The following is a 14,925-nucleotide window of genomic DNA, read 5'->3' on the forward strand; positions in this document are numbered from 1 at the left end:
CTAGGTCAAAGTATAAAGAATGATAAGACAAATTAAACTTAACATTCATTGGAGGATATGAGACTAAAGAAATGGTGTCAGATTCTCTTAAATATCTATTAATTGAAAGGAGATACACTATCCAACAACTCCCTTGTGACAATCGGAAGGCTTATTCACTCTTGGGGTCTAGTTTTTAAAATTATTTACATAAATATGACTATTTTGAAATTATTCGCACCACATGGATTTTTTTTTAAGCCATGAAAAAGACTTATATAGTCGATACCAACATACTATTAGTTACTATAACAGTTAGTGACATAAAAGCGATTAGTTATTTTATGAAGAGGCGTTATAGTTTATATAACAATGCTTTTTTTTTTTTTAATTCTTAAGGAATCATTATGGATTATAGCCACCATAATTTTTAATTTTTAAAGAGTCATTATAATGATTCAATTTATTACTTTTATTTTTTAATTATTTAGAGGATAATTATGGGTTGTAGCGCTTCTATTTTATCCCATTTTTTAAAAATATGATCCATATCATTTTTTTTACCGTTATAATCTATATCAACTTTATTTATTAATTTATTTGTGTTGATTTTATTTTGTTTGGTAGTTATTTAGCATATTAAGTTTTATTTATTTATTTTAATTGTGCCGACAGATACATTGTTGTATTTATTTTAAAATGGTTATTTTTCACTTTTAAAACGTTCACATGCACACATACAATAAATGTTGCGATGATCGAGAACAATAAATGTAATTTCATTTATTAATTGCAATAGAAAAAGAAGAAATCCAATAAGTTATTCTTAAAGAAAAGAAAGTAATTATAGCATTAATGCTATTCTTGACCTTGATATTATTTTTCCTCTTGTTTCTTGTTGTTGTTAAATGGGAAAGGTCTGAAGCCTTGTTGAAGCAACTTTTCAACTTGCTCGAACTGAAGGCCTTTGGTTTCAGGCACTAATGCATAAATGGCAATGAGTGCAACTACTGAGAATCCGGCAAAGAGGAGGAATGTGCCAGCCGCGCCTAAAGTCTTTGTCATGCTTAAGAATGACTCACTCACAATGAGATTAGCACACCAGTTGGAAACTGCAGCTATACCTCCACCTATCCCTCTGAATTTCAATGGGTATATCTCTGAGTTCAGAACCCAAGGCACGGTTCCCATTCCTGGAGCGTATGATAAGATATACAGTCCCAACACTATAACAGCTACAAGTCCAATTTTGCTTGGACAACCCTGAGAAAACCACACTCGTTGCTTTGTACGACACACACCTCTTATACTCTTTTCTGCACCCAAACATGCTCCTGGAAGAAACTGGATAACAAACACAGACAAGAGTTTTTTAATTAATAAAACTCAATTATGTGTTATATATATGGAAAGTAATGCCATGTAATAATTTCTTTTTGTATGACTGTGAGGGCATATTTGTGTGTGTTGTACGTCAATTGAGTGCTTAAAAATATTAGCTGGAGGAGCTTACATGATTGTCGCTGTTGGCACAGAAAGCACACTCTGCATGCAAACATTGCATGCAGTTCCATGAAGAGAAATTAGGGGCTTTTGTGTAAGCATGGCATGTAGAGTTGACACCAAAATTGAGGGTGTCCCGGTTACTGATTGAAGGAGCATGACTAGCTGCTTCGAAAAATATAACACTTGTGACCACGAGGCAAACAATGATACCAACCATAGACATGAGCATCAATCTTCTCCTTCCATATCTATCAATGAAAATCATACTCAAGATGGTGCCAACCGCATTTAAACCAGATGTGATCAGAGATAGTGCAATCGCCGTGGAGTTAGAGGCAATTCCAGCAAATTGAACAATGGTTGGGCTGTAATACATGAGAGTGTTGATGCCCACAAACTGCTGAGCAACTTGAACAGTGACGCCAGCATAGAGACCTCTTCGAACTACATCATTGGTCAAAGCACTCTTTAATTTCTTTGCAAAACTCATCTGTCCATTCTGCTCTTCGTCTTCCTTCTCAAGTTTAACGGATTCTTGCATGGCTCTTATCTCCTCTTCAACTTCGCCAGGGCGATAGATTTTCGACAAGATTTTCTCTGCCTCTTCTTCCTTCCCCTGAAATACCAGATGGATGCCAATGCCTCCAAACAGATTATTAGATGAAGCAAAAGAATAAAACCGCATCATCAATGACATGCAGATAAACCTGTTTACAAGATATTTTATTCAACCTTTGGTTGTGATCATTCACAATGTAGACATGAAGGAGCGAATAAGTCCTATAAAAGACTTCGTTTTCACTTCAATTCTTCAAACACAATCGCAATGAAAATTCTAAATATCCAATCAAACCTATATAATTTATTAGCACGGGTACTACTCGGACTAATAACATGTTGGTATACCAACAATTTCACAAATAGAATGCAAAAAATTTCAATCGCAATTGATGGAAGATTTGCATTACCTGGCTGTAGAGCCATCTGGGTGACTCGGGGAGGGACAACATTAGTATGAACTGAACCGCAGCAGGAAGTCCTGCCACGCCAAGCATCCATCGCCAGGTTCCTGGGGTCTGAAACACAAGAAATTGATCTTTCAGAAAAGATAACTATCTGACGATGTCATCAAAAAGTTTTAGACTTCGAGTAATTTTGAATATAGATAGAAGTGTTATTGAAAGTTTTTTAATCAAAGAAAAAAAATAATTTTAATAAATAAGCTCTCAAAAATTCATTTAAGCTGATACTTGTTTATTGCATACCTTGGTGAATGCCAAATTGATAAGGTAGGATAGAAACTGGCCTCCTGTGAGAAGCAAACTATTGACACATACTAGAGCTCCTCTGATGCTATGAGGAGAAGCTTCTGAGATGTATAATGGTGCAGTCATGGATGCCATACCAACTCCCAAACCAACTAAAACTCTCCCAATAATTATGACCCAGGGAGCTGGAGCAGCAGCCATAACTACTGCTCCAAGAAAGAATACAACATCAGATGTTAAAATTGACTTTTTTCGCCCTAGCTTATCATTCATCCATCCTCCAAATGCAGCACCAATGATAGCTCCTGCAACAGCCATACTAACAATTGTTTCCTACAAAAAAAAAAAAAACAAAGTCAACCATCTAGAACTAGAAAGTAAAATTAGCTTCCTTCTTGACTTAAATGTGTTTTTGGAAAGCCAATAAGAATTAAGAAATAATATCTAAAATGCAAATGAGTACAATTCACCTGTAGCCATGTTTTCTTATCAACTTCTTCAAAGTCCTCTCGGATGTACAACAAGGCTCCAGAGATCACACCTATAAGACATGATTTGGTAGTGAATAAAGAAACAAAATCAATTTCATATGATGTTATAGCTAAAACAAGTTGAATAAAATTTAAAATGGTTGCGCCAATAACCTGTATCGTAGCCAAACAAGAGACCTCCAATGCCAGCACATAGAGCAAGACGCATAATATATGGTGAACGAGTTGCTCTATTCCAACATTCTGTGAATTCTGCCGAACTTGCAGCTTTGTGACCCTCTTCCATACTTACTACACCTTATCTTGATTCTCTGAAAATTTCATGAATGGGTAAATGGAGATTACGAAAACTGAAAAAGACACTGCTTCTTGTTGCAGGGATGTCTTTGTGATACAGTAGTATATTCTAACGTTTGTGAAACCCCTAAACTCTTTTAGCCGAAAGAAAAGAAAGTTATTTGGTTGTTGCATGTCTCAACGGTAGACAACATTTTTTACTTCAAATTTCGTAAGAAGTGGCTATACAGAAAATTATGAAAGATTTCACCTTTTGGAGAAATGGGGTCCGCTATAGCTACAGGGTGTGTGCAGTTCTAAATTCCACCATTATAAATTAGAATTAAATTAATTTTTTATTTTTACAAAATAGATGATTGATGCAGTTGTTTGTACTTTGTAGAGAAAATCTGAAACCTCCTTTGGATAAGAAAATTAAATTCGACTCTCAATGACTGACCGTTAATTTATTGTCATTGTCTGTCACAACATACAACACAAAGGTCAGCCACAAACCCACAAGAGTTTGCCTGGGATTTCTATCCTCTGCAGTTACAATAAGAACAGCAACAATCCCAATGCACTGAATTTATTTAATAACATACAGTAATATATGAATATTGAATGGTGTAATGCTTCGGCTTTCGAAGATACAGCCGAATTATTCTCCGATAATTTTTTTTTACAAATTTTAAATTAAATTAATATTTATATTAAAATTAATTGACAGCTGTTAATTTTTTAATGATTCGGAGGATTCGAGGTTTCATTTGGGAGAGGTCGAAGCATTTTTTATTTAAAAAACACAAATTTCAATATTTTATTGAATGTAATTCTAGAGGATCGGAATACGTTTGCATGGCAAATACAAACTGTGGTTGGTGAATGAATATGTTGTACGTCGCCGAATTTTTGCATGCATATTGAGCATCGTGACATGTAAATGACAGCTCTTAACTCCACGTGGTCTCAACTCCATAAAATTATTGATACTAGAATAATGAGAAGTTTATTTATTTTAATAATAATTATCTTAAGAGGATCTTTGGTTTAAGAAAAAGATAAACGAATGAGATGAGATTGTGTAAATGAAGAGAAAAAAAAGTTACAATTTTTGAAAAGATAATATAAAAAGAAAAACTCTAATATTTGGAAGCATAAATACTCTAATCAGTGTTTAGCTAAGAAGAATATTTGGAAGAATAATTTTTATAAAATAATTATTTTATATTTAAATTAGAATATAACATTTTATAATTTTTCCTATGATAATGATTATAATATTTCTTTTATTATGCTATTTATTTTAATAAAAAAAAATTATTGTAAACGTGTGTATTCCTCCTCCCCCCTTCCCATCAAAGATTCTTGTTCTCGTCCTCTCAATCTCATATCATATGGGTTTTGCCATATGCATTATAGGTTATGTCATGTGATTTATCTATTGGTTTCCAAAACCAACACCTTTTACCAACGAGTATTGATTGATTTAATGAAAGAGAAAACACGGAGAAATAAAAGAGATAAACATTTGTGGGAAGTATTACATACCGGAAATAGAAAGAGAGAAGTATATGGACAATTTACCTTTGTAATTCCAACACCTTATTTCCTTTAGTTTTGGACGCAAGTAATTTTTTGGTTGTTTGCGTTCCTCTCCTTTATTGGATGAACCGAATGATCCAACAAATTTTTGTTTTTTTACAGTACTTTCTTCTCTACTTTTTTCTGTCAAGCAAAAAAAATATAAAATAAATAATAAGAATAATATTTTATTAGTTGATAATATATAAAATCTTACACCAACTGTGCTAATTCTTTATACACCGCATGTTATATAACACCAACCAGTCAAAATTATTCAGCTAGTGATCTCAAAATTGATTTACTCTTAAAATCTGAAGCTATCCAAATTTCCACCGTCGAAGAAATTATGCTTTAAATTCCAACTGATGGAAGATGTGGATGAGATTGTCAAATGTTAAGGGGTTCAATGTTTGGTGATAAGAGATCAAGACAGATTGAAAGTGAAGTATTTACGAAATTCATGAACTTTTAGTGGATTTTTAGTATTACGTTAGAGATCGACGTACCTTCATTGTAAAATCAAAAGAAAAAAATAAATCATTTATTAGAGTTTACCTGGATGATGAAGCAGAGATAATGACTGTACCACTTGGTCGTAGATATTCAGAGAGAGATAAGAGAAAAGGTAAATTATGATAGATTGATTATATAACATGTTACAGAAGAATTAAAAAATATTCTGTAATGAAATGTATTAAGTGTATGTCCTGTTTTAGCGTAAAATCGTCATGAATCTATATGTGTTACTTAATGTTTGCCCTGTTTTAGCAAAATAAATAAATAAATCATTTCTGTTTATTGGATAACACGTCTCTTACGACTAAATAACATTTGTTGCTTCAACTAAATGCGGACAGAGATTTATAATGTACGTTCTTGATTATTTCCAAACATGCACTAAAAGCAACAGATAATAAAGTTAGTTAACTTTCAAATTTATCATAATTATAACAACACCATTTTCATTTTTTTCGTTTTATCTTATCCTGTTGATTATCTTGTAATTATTATGTCTGCTGGCAAAGATAATTTAACAGCTTATAAATTGTTTCTTCTCTTTTATTTTGTTTGACAGTTATACTTTGTTTGGATAAAATTTATATGTGGAAAAAAGAAATAAAGAAGATAAAAATTTAAATAATTTTAAAGTTGTTAAATAAAATTAAAAAGAAATAAAATAAATTGATTTCTTTAAACATAGTTGGTTAGACTGAGAAGTAAATACAAAAATAAATAAATAAAAAGTATATGATGAATCATACAGGTGAGTAGAAAAATCCAATCCGTTCCAAACCCGAAGAATCCGATTGAAAAAAAAAATTTGGATAGGTTCAGACAAATAAACAGGTTATGCAGGCAAAAAAAACAGGTTTAAATAAGTTTTTATTGGAAACTGCATCCAACCAACAAAAAAAATTGATAATTAGATAAGTTCAAGAGCCCATATTGTGTGGTCCAGATTTAGTATTGATGTAAATAACCTAGTTAAAATTGTGTAACCCTACAGTTATTGTTTGATTTCTCTTCTTGATCATCCTAGTTACTTTGCGCCTGATTTAATGACATTGTTTATGAGCGGTGCGAAGGTGTTGAAGCTGAAGTTGGTGACAGTGGTGGTGGAGGAGGAAAATTTAATGTCTTTAAAAAATCAAATGATAATCCAGTCAATCCCATACTCATTTGAACCCTAAAGAAGATAAACCCAAATGTAATTTTTATGAGACCTGAAATTGTTTATACTTAATCTGGTTGTAATAGGTTAAATAGTGTGGCTTAGTAGAGTCTAGCTACTTAAATTACTCATTTCTATTGTAAAAAATCTCCTTAATTGGTATGTGTGCTAACACATTAGTTGCATATTTTTGTATGATGATTATGTTGTTGGGATGAAGTTGTAAAGTTGTTTTATGTTGTAAGTTACATGAGTAGTATTGGTGATAAGTTGAAGTTGCATGTTAAAAATGATGTTGTTTATGTTGTTCATGTTGATATTGATATTGTGCTTGCATATGTTATTTTATTTCACAAGTTTATCCTGTGTTTTTCTTGTGGTTAGAACTATTATGATCATACTTTGGAATAGAAGCATGTCAGAATTAGCAAGGCTTTGCAATAATGGTTGGTGGCGAGTCATGCAATAGATGACTCCTTTGTGATATCCTTTATTGGCTGCTAGGTCTTGTATATGCTCTTAACTGAGTAGGATTTTTTTATATACTTTTGTATATTTCGTATGTTTATTGTATATGTGTGCATATTATGCCTTATATCTTCCACCTTATATATATATAACAATTTGCATGATAACCTTAGGCTAGTTGCATTTCTCCACTACGTAGTAGCCATACTATAGAAAGTGAAGTACTCTATCAAATTGTTATATATGTTTCATAAAACACAATATTAACAAAAATGAATATATATTAAATTATTAAAGTAATTTATTAAGTATATCTCTAGTTTTATTTAATATATATATATATATTTTTATTCATAAGACTTACATTATGTAATAGAATTGGATAGATATTATATAATTAACATAAATTTTACCTAATATGTATGTATATAAATTAATGTGTTGTTTCTAGTGTATATTAGATAATTAACATCTTCATTATTATTAAATTTACGTCAAATTTATCATATTACAAATCTTTTAATTTCTTCATTATCTTAATTATAATTGAGTGAATAAAAAAAATTGTCTAATTCATCCAAATGACTCAACCTAACTTACATGAATGTACCTCAGTTATTCGACTTGAAGGATAATCACAACCCATTTATTGTGACCCTAATAAAAAAAAATACACAAAATTTATAAGTTTATTTTCGGTAGAAAAATGTAAAACAAAAATAAATGAAACACAAAATTGAAATGAGAAACATTTTTCAACATAATGCATACAATGCGATCCTTTTTCTTAAATTGAGATTAATGATATTCATCATTAACTTTTTATATCTGAAGTGATATATGTCATTTTTTGTGTAAGAAGTTAGTATTGTTAGTTTTAACGAAAATAACCACATTGCATCATTTTAATAAGTTAAGAGATTAAATTGAAAGTTTTAATAATAGAGATTAAATTGAATAATAAAGATTAAATTGAATAATTTAAAAAAATGAGGGACCAAGAGAGTAATTAAGCTCAAGTTTTTTTAATATTATTCTTGTAAATTTTATAAGATAGTATTTTTTTTCTTTCATTTTTTAGCTAATACACTTATTTCTAATAAATTAGTATTTATTATACATTCACAAAATGTTTTTTTTTATTTCATTTCATCAAAATTATAATAGTTTTTTAAAAATATAAAAAAATGTATATTATAAATAGAAATGGTAAAAAATGAATATTTTTATCGTATAAACTATATTTTAAATTCTTTATCCATTTTTTTTATTGCTATCCATAGTATTTTTTTGTAAAAGTTTTCTTAGAATTCAATTTTTTTTAAGATAGACATGATAAGTTTTTTTTTTAAAAAAAAAATCCTCGAAATGAGTAATTTAAAAAATTATATTAAAATAAGATATGTCATGTTTATGAAACAGTGGAAGTCGGGAATTCATGAAAAATTAATAGAGATTAAATATTTTTTTCTAATAATATGCTTAATTATCTTTTTTTTTAATTGATTTAGAGATTTTCTTAACAATAGTATAAACATGAAGTATTCATCATTAAAAATAATAACTAATTTTTGTCAAAATCTATGAATGCACACAAATAATTTATTTTAATATAATCTATTTCATATTCAAATAAGAGTGTAAAATAATTCATACTATTATATAATTATACTTTATTATATAAAATATTTTTTTTAGTTTTTGTAATAATTTTTGTTAAGAGACATATCCTACATATATTAAAATTATACCTACAAAATACATGAACTTGTTTAAAATTTCTTTAGATTTAAAAACTAATATGACATGGTTATGCTTGATTTATTCTACATTGAGGGAATGTGGTATGGTGAAAGTGACCTTATTAGTAACAATTTTGGTATGTTCATGGCCCAAGTGATGAATTCATGCAATAATCTGTTATTTATTCCTGTGAATATCTGTGTTATGACTTATGAATGCGTCTACAATCACCTTTGCTGCTATTGTATTGTCAGAACTTGGATCAGATGAATGCAACATGTAAATTGATTAAGGACAAAAAAGTAATGAAATGAGATGAGAAGCATAAAAAAAGCACAAGATATTTGATTTGTTACCAAGGAGGAGAGGCAGCCTCTTGTGTTTGTTTCTCCCTCTTCACCATCTTTATTTTATTTTTCTTCTTTTTCTTGAGTTTATATGACAGTGTCAGTGCGGAAAGAGAGTTAAAGTTCCCCATATTCATCCTTCTTTAGATGTTTAATGATTGCATTTGGGAAAAAACCAAAACTGAAATTGGCTTAGCTCTCGCTCTTGCATCGCATCATAGTTTCATAATTTCATCCGATATAAACGCATCGCAACAAAATCGCTGCTCCCGTTGACACTTGACACGGATCCTCCTAAGTTTTTCCCCCATTCTAACAAATATCATCGTAAAATACTTTTTCTCTTTAACTATTCAAACTTAAGAAATTCAATTTCTATTTAATCTATTTTTTATAATATAACCTAGTATTTTAGTTTCTCATAAATATGTATTTTTATATAATTAAAATTTACACTATTTTTTTAAATATACAGATTATAATTAAAAATCACAATGAATAAATATATTTCAAAACTAATACTTCAAATTTACAATGAAAATTTTAAATTATGACATGAAATTATTTTTAATCATTGACATTTTAAAAATAAATTAAGCTTAATTGCGATTTTGATCATTCAAATATTCTAGTTACGTAATTTTAACCCTCAACATTTTAATTCATGAATAATTTTAGTTCTTCAAACACTATAATTATATAATTTTAATTATTTTTATTAAAAAATTTATAGTTTTAAAATCATATAATATATATCTATTTATAATATTTAAAATTATATAACTTTTGACTTATTTATGCTATATATATTATAATTTTTATTCATCTATCAAATTATATATATATATATATATATATATATTGTTACTAAATAAACAAAATTTATATATATTATCAGTATTATAATATTATTGATAAAATAATATCAATAATATTACTGATATACTTATAGATAAATTAATAAATTTATAAATTTAAATTGACAAATATTAATATACTTTTACAAAAATATAAATATATTAGATAAAATAAATATAAAAAGAAATGAATTAAAAATATCAATACACTATATTACCTATCAGCGCCTGATCAACAAAAAGAAAAATTATTGAATTGTTTATGAAAAAGACTAACATTACACGAATTTTGTCGTTATTTCAATGAGCAACAACAGGGATTGAATTGAAGTACTGGTTTTAGATGTTTGAGTTTGAGGGATGTGACCAAAGAAAAGCATTTACAACGATCATAACTTATAGTTATTTATTTTACGGAAGAAATAATATTATAATTTTCTCTAAATTTAAATAAATATGCTTCTTTCAAATTTATGTTTTATTAAGATTTATATATATTTTTAATTCCTACAAAATATGACTTTGTCTCATTTTAATTTTTGTAATTTATTGTTTTTGGTTATTTTTATATCATTAATATATTTTTAGTGTTTTTAAGTTCTTACCAATAATTATAGTTAGTTAGTGTTTACATGACTAACGTAATAAAGAATTTAAAATAATTATAGCAGTAAATAATATTTAAATTATTATAATTATATTATTTTAGGCGCATAATTTAATATAAATTAGGTACTCAAGAAAAGTACTTTTATATTTTAGTTTTACTTTTTGATATATTATAAACAGCGATTTATATTGCTTTTAATATAGCTCTTATTTTTAAACTTTCAACATATTTTTTATTTATAATTTTTAAATATTATAATTTTCATATTAGAATGTATTTTTAATATATTACTTTTAATATTACTCTTACATTTCACTTCATTAGTTATGACTCATTGTAATAATATAATTGATTTATCTTAAATATATCACAAGCTTTTGAAAGACAAAAGTAATATATTAAAAATAAATTATAAGATTTTAATTAAATTACATTTTTTTTGGAAAAAAGTATAAAGATAAATGTAAATTAATAAATTGAAAAGTTAAAATATTAAAATCCATAAAAATCATTGTACATAATCATAGTACATTAAAAATTAAAAACAAATAATTCATAAGTATATTATTTATATAAAATATAAAATTAATGAATGTAATCAAGAAGTTGAACATGAATGATTAAGGTGTTGAATTCAAAATTAAATTATTTAGACAATATCTACATTTAATCCTTAACTAAAATAATTTCTAGTTAAATCTTACTTATCTTTCAATAGAGTCAAATTACTTTAAGACGAAGTCTTATGACATTAATACAAAATGAAAAAATAATAAATGTATTAATTACAATTAAATAATGCCCTTAAAAATATATAATTATCTTAATTTAAAATATTCTAAAAATACTAAAAAAAATTAAGAATCTAACTTGACGCTTTTTTATAAGAACTAAAACAAGACAAATATAGACTTAAAATGTATTTATATATTTATTAAAACATGATTTCAGAAACAAAATATATAAACCAATAATACTAATAATTATTAAAGAAAAAAATCTATTAGAAAAGCTTGAAAAAGAGCGGATACTACAAGAGAAACGATTACATATCAACTTATCGAGTTTGGGGCCTAATATTTCGAATTTGATCATAATAAGGCCCAACCCAGATGAATTTGGCCCAAAGCAAAGTTTTTATAGTCTTTGAGTCGAGGTAAGTCAATTCAACATGAGTTTCTGAATTTATTAAAAAGAAAAAGGCCTAGCAATTTGTAATCTTACAATATCATTTGTAATGAATTCCTTTGTTTCACATTGGAGATCAACCAAGTTTTCTGCTCATAGAAATTAGTCATGTGAATATTTCACACCAATATCATGCTAAAATAAAATAAAATCATTTCCTACAATGTTATAGCTTGCTTTCCCTACCCAATTCACTGTGTGTATGAAATAGTACACATGGGTTGAATAAAACTTCTTCCCACTTGCTTTTAACTTCTTACAAATGATTTTCAAGATGTTACCACCTCTAAACTTTCCCCATTCACTGTAAAGAAAAGAGACACAATCAAATATAGCCACAATCAGCTACATTCAAGGCAGGTAATGTGCGCTCTTACGAAGATAATACAATAAATTATAATCCATTAACATCATTTTAGAATAATTTATTTTATTTTGAGTTGCATTAAATTAATTGATTAAGTGGTCCATTTGAATGAGTTTAAAACTTAGTGTGCTTTAGTGAAATTTTAGGATCTAATATTTCATGTCCATTGAGAACTGGTTATATAGGAATCGTAGGTCAAAACAATTTATCAACTTATTATTCATATAAACAAATTACCGACATTGTTAAGGATCTTATTATACTCGAATCTACCTAGTTATGAAAATGAACAAATGTATAAAGTAAAAAAAATAAAATAAAATTAAAGCATAACGACCCTTAATTTAAAGTATCTGGAAAACTTAATTCATTTTAAATTAAGAATAAATATACTCTTATTGTTTCCTACTTATTTTAGATGAGCCAAAATGATTTATATATGACTTCCATTGAGTTAAAAAAAATAATGTATGATCAAGTATTAGATTATCATCTAAGCTTAAAAAAACTACTATACAATCATAAGACGTATAATGTTGTATAAAATTGAATGTTAGACGGTGAAAAAACAATAAAAGTATAGATTTAATGTGATAGACATGAGAGTATCACATAGAATGATTAAACATAATAAACAAGAAAAGGTTGAGAATTAGGTGAATACGCAACTAATTGATAATGTTAGTTCCTGTTTGAGTTGTTAAAATTTTAACACACGGATATTGTCTAATAAAATAATAGCATTTTAAGTTCTTAAAATCAATAAGAAAAAATTGGAGGCAGTTTGAAAGAAAAAAACTGCAGAGGATGTTAATCCTGTTTGAATACTATTTTGTGCTGATTATATTCTAGTGTGTCCTATTCTGTTCTACAATACCTAAATTGAATAGCATTTTAGATAATAAAATAGTGAAAACGATTCTAGTAAGAACAAAGAATTAGTACCTTCCCCCGTACCATTGTGGTTATTCTGAACTTGTGTGTTTTCCGAAGGAAAACTTAACGATCGAGCAAGACGCTTGACACGATTCAATCGCAAGGGTTTCGATGTGGTACCTGTAATAAAACGTGTCAAAGTAACAACAACAACCTATTTTCACCCAAAAGAAAGAAACAAAATAAAAAAAAATGGTTTAAGACAGTGGTCTGTATCCGAATGAGTTACCATGAGCATTTGTTGCGACTTGGTGAGTGGCAGGTGGCACAGTGGTGGTAGTTGCTAGGTTTCGTGCAAGGCGTTTAATAATGTTTAGACGCAAGCTTGTTGGAAAACCTTCGAACTGAATTGAGGAACCTGTTTGTGGATGATTGATGATGATTGCATTAAAAGAAAAAATAAAAAAGAAAAGAAAAAAGAAAGGGGAGAACCTTGGGACGATGGATGAAGGTGTGAGGAGGTAGAAGGGGGCGTGTTTGAAGATTGAATTTGAGGGAGAGACATGAATGGAGCATTGGCAGCTCTCTGTCTCCGAAGCTGGTAGTTTCTACGGCGTCGAGCGAGGTGTCGTTCCCTTTGTTCTTTCGTCATTGATTGTCTCCTCTGCCTGTCACGCACACGACGCCGTTCCCTCTCTTCCTCTCGCTCCATTTTTCTTAAATCAAACAAACTATTTTTTATCCTTTTAAATAACAATAACACCTATTCATCTTTTCACATTTTCAGATCTCTCACAATGCTATTCGTCATTTCATTTCTCATTTCTCTCCCTAATCACCGGCCACATCAAAATGTAACCATTCGCTATTTATCAACAATCTGCCTCAGTCAATCGCAATCAAACACAAAAATCCAGCTACAATTAATTTTCTTCATATTTCTTAAGGTATTTAGATGAACAATAATCACAAATTAAGAATACCTGATTCCATGAGTTTAGACAATAAAATATCGTCATTAAGACATAAGAAAAAGAAGTAATTAGAGGCTAATAATTAATATTGGATGTTTGTGAATGAAGAATGAGTTGAATATTGGTGTACAAGACATTTTACCTGTCACTGCAGATTCGATAACTGAAGAGCCAAAGCAATGTATGCAGGAGAGCTTAAAAACTGAAAATTAATAGCCATCAAATTAAAACATAAACACTTTTGCTATATATAAATAAAATTATTTGGAATCAATGTTTTTCTATATCGTTTATTTTCTTCCATTTTATGCGAGAGTGATCTATACACTCTCCTAGTTTTCGTATCTTTGAGATACACGCACCGTAGATTATATTTGTAATTATAAATATTTTAAAGTTTAATTTTTATTTTATTTTATTTTATTTTTATATATAGTCAATGGAATTGATGGATATGTAAAGTTTGGATACGTGAAAAGTCAACAAACATATAAATGAAAGAAAATTAAATAAAGCAATTTTTTTTATTCATTATAATTTTTTGAATCATTAATGAATTAATTTAATTTAATGAGTGTTTAAAAAATTCATAATTAAAAAATGACATGCGAGAATTTCAGGGAAAGAATTTTATTATTATGTTTTTGTTAACTTTCTAACCAATAAAATATTTATAACATGATAAAATAATAAAATAGAATTTCAATCATTAAATG

General features: G+C 28.2%; 2 protein-coding genes across 8 annotated transcripts; both read right to left on the reverse strand.

Annotated features, from left to right (window-relative positions):
- Positions 1-734: 734 nt before the first annotated feature.
- Positions 735-9,560, reverse strand: INT4 (inositol transporter 4). Of its 6 annotated transcripts, none has more exons than XM_029273620.2 (9): positions 9,347-9,559; positions 7,858-7,904; positions 5,108-5,248; positions 3,398-3,555; positions 3,224-3,294; positions 2,751-3,086; positions 2,454-2,561; positions 1,493-2,101; positions 735-1,323 (listed from the first exon to the last, which is right to left on the reverse strand). In XM_029273620.2, exons 4-9 carry the CDS (start codon positions 3,528-3,530, stop codon positions 856-858), a joined length of 1,725 nt encoding a protein of 574 aa, XP_029129453.1. In that variant the 5' UTR covers positions 3,531-3,555; positions 5,108-5,248; positions 7,858-7,904; positions 9,347-9,559; the 3' UTR covers positions 735-855. The 6 variants fall into 6 exon arrangements, with proteins under 6 accessions (XP_029129453.1, XP_029129454.1, XP_082932054.1 ...); XM_029273621.2 differs by having other exon boundaries at positions 7,848-7,904; XM_083075928.1 differs by lacking the exon at positions 5,108-5,248 and having other exon boundaries at positions 9,347-9,560.
- A 2,275-nt stretch (positions 9,561-11,835) lies between these two features.
- Positions 11,836-14,549, reverse strand: LOC109807496 (zinc finger CCCH domain protein). 2 transcript variants are annotated; one of them, XM_020370027.3, is made up of 5 exons: positions 14,352-14,549; positions 13,728-14,115; positions 13,525-13,653; positions 13,305-13,415; positions 11,836-12,296 (listed from the first exon to the last, which is right to left on the reverse strand). In XM_020370027.3, exons 2-5 carry the CDS (start codon positions 13,945-13,947, stop codon positions 12,262-12,264), a joined length of 495 nt encoding a protein of 164 aa, XP_020225616.1. In that variant the 5' UTR covers positions 13,948-14,115; positions 14,352-14,549; the 3' UTR covers positions 11,836-12,261. The 2 variants fall into 2 exon arrangements, with proteins under 2 accessions (XP_020225616.1, XP_082930314.1); XM_083074188.1 differs by lacking the exon at positions 14,352-14,549 and adding an exon at positions 14,219-14,345.
- Between the last annotated feature and the right edge of the window lie 376 nt (positions 14,550-14,925).

Source organism: Cajanus cajan, chromosome 5 (genome assembly GCF_000230855.2).
Source record: "Cajanus cajan strain Asha chromosome 5, NIPB_CcT2T_4, whole genome shotgun sequence".
NCBI lineage: Eukaryota > Viridiplantae > Streptophyta > Magnoliopsida > Fabales > Fabaceae > Cajanus > Cajanus cajan.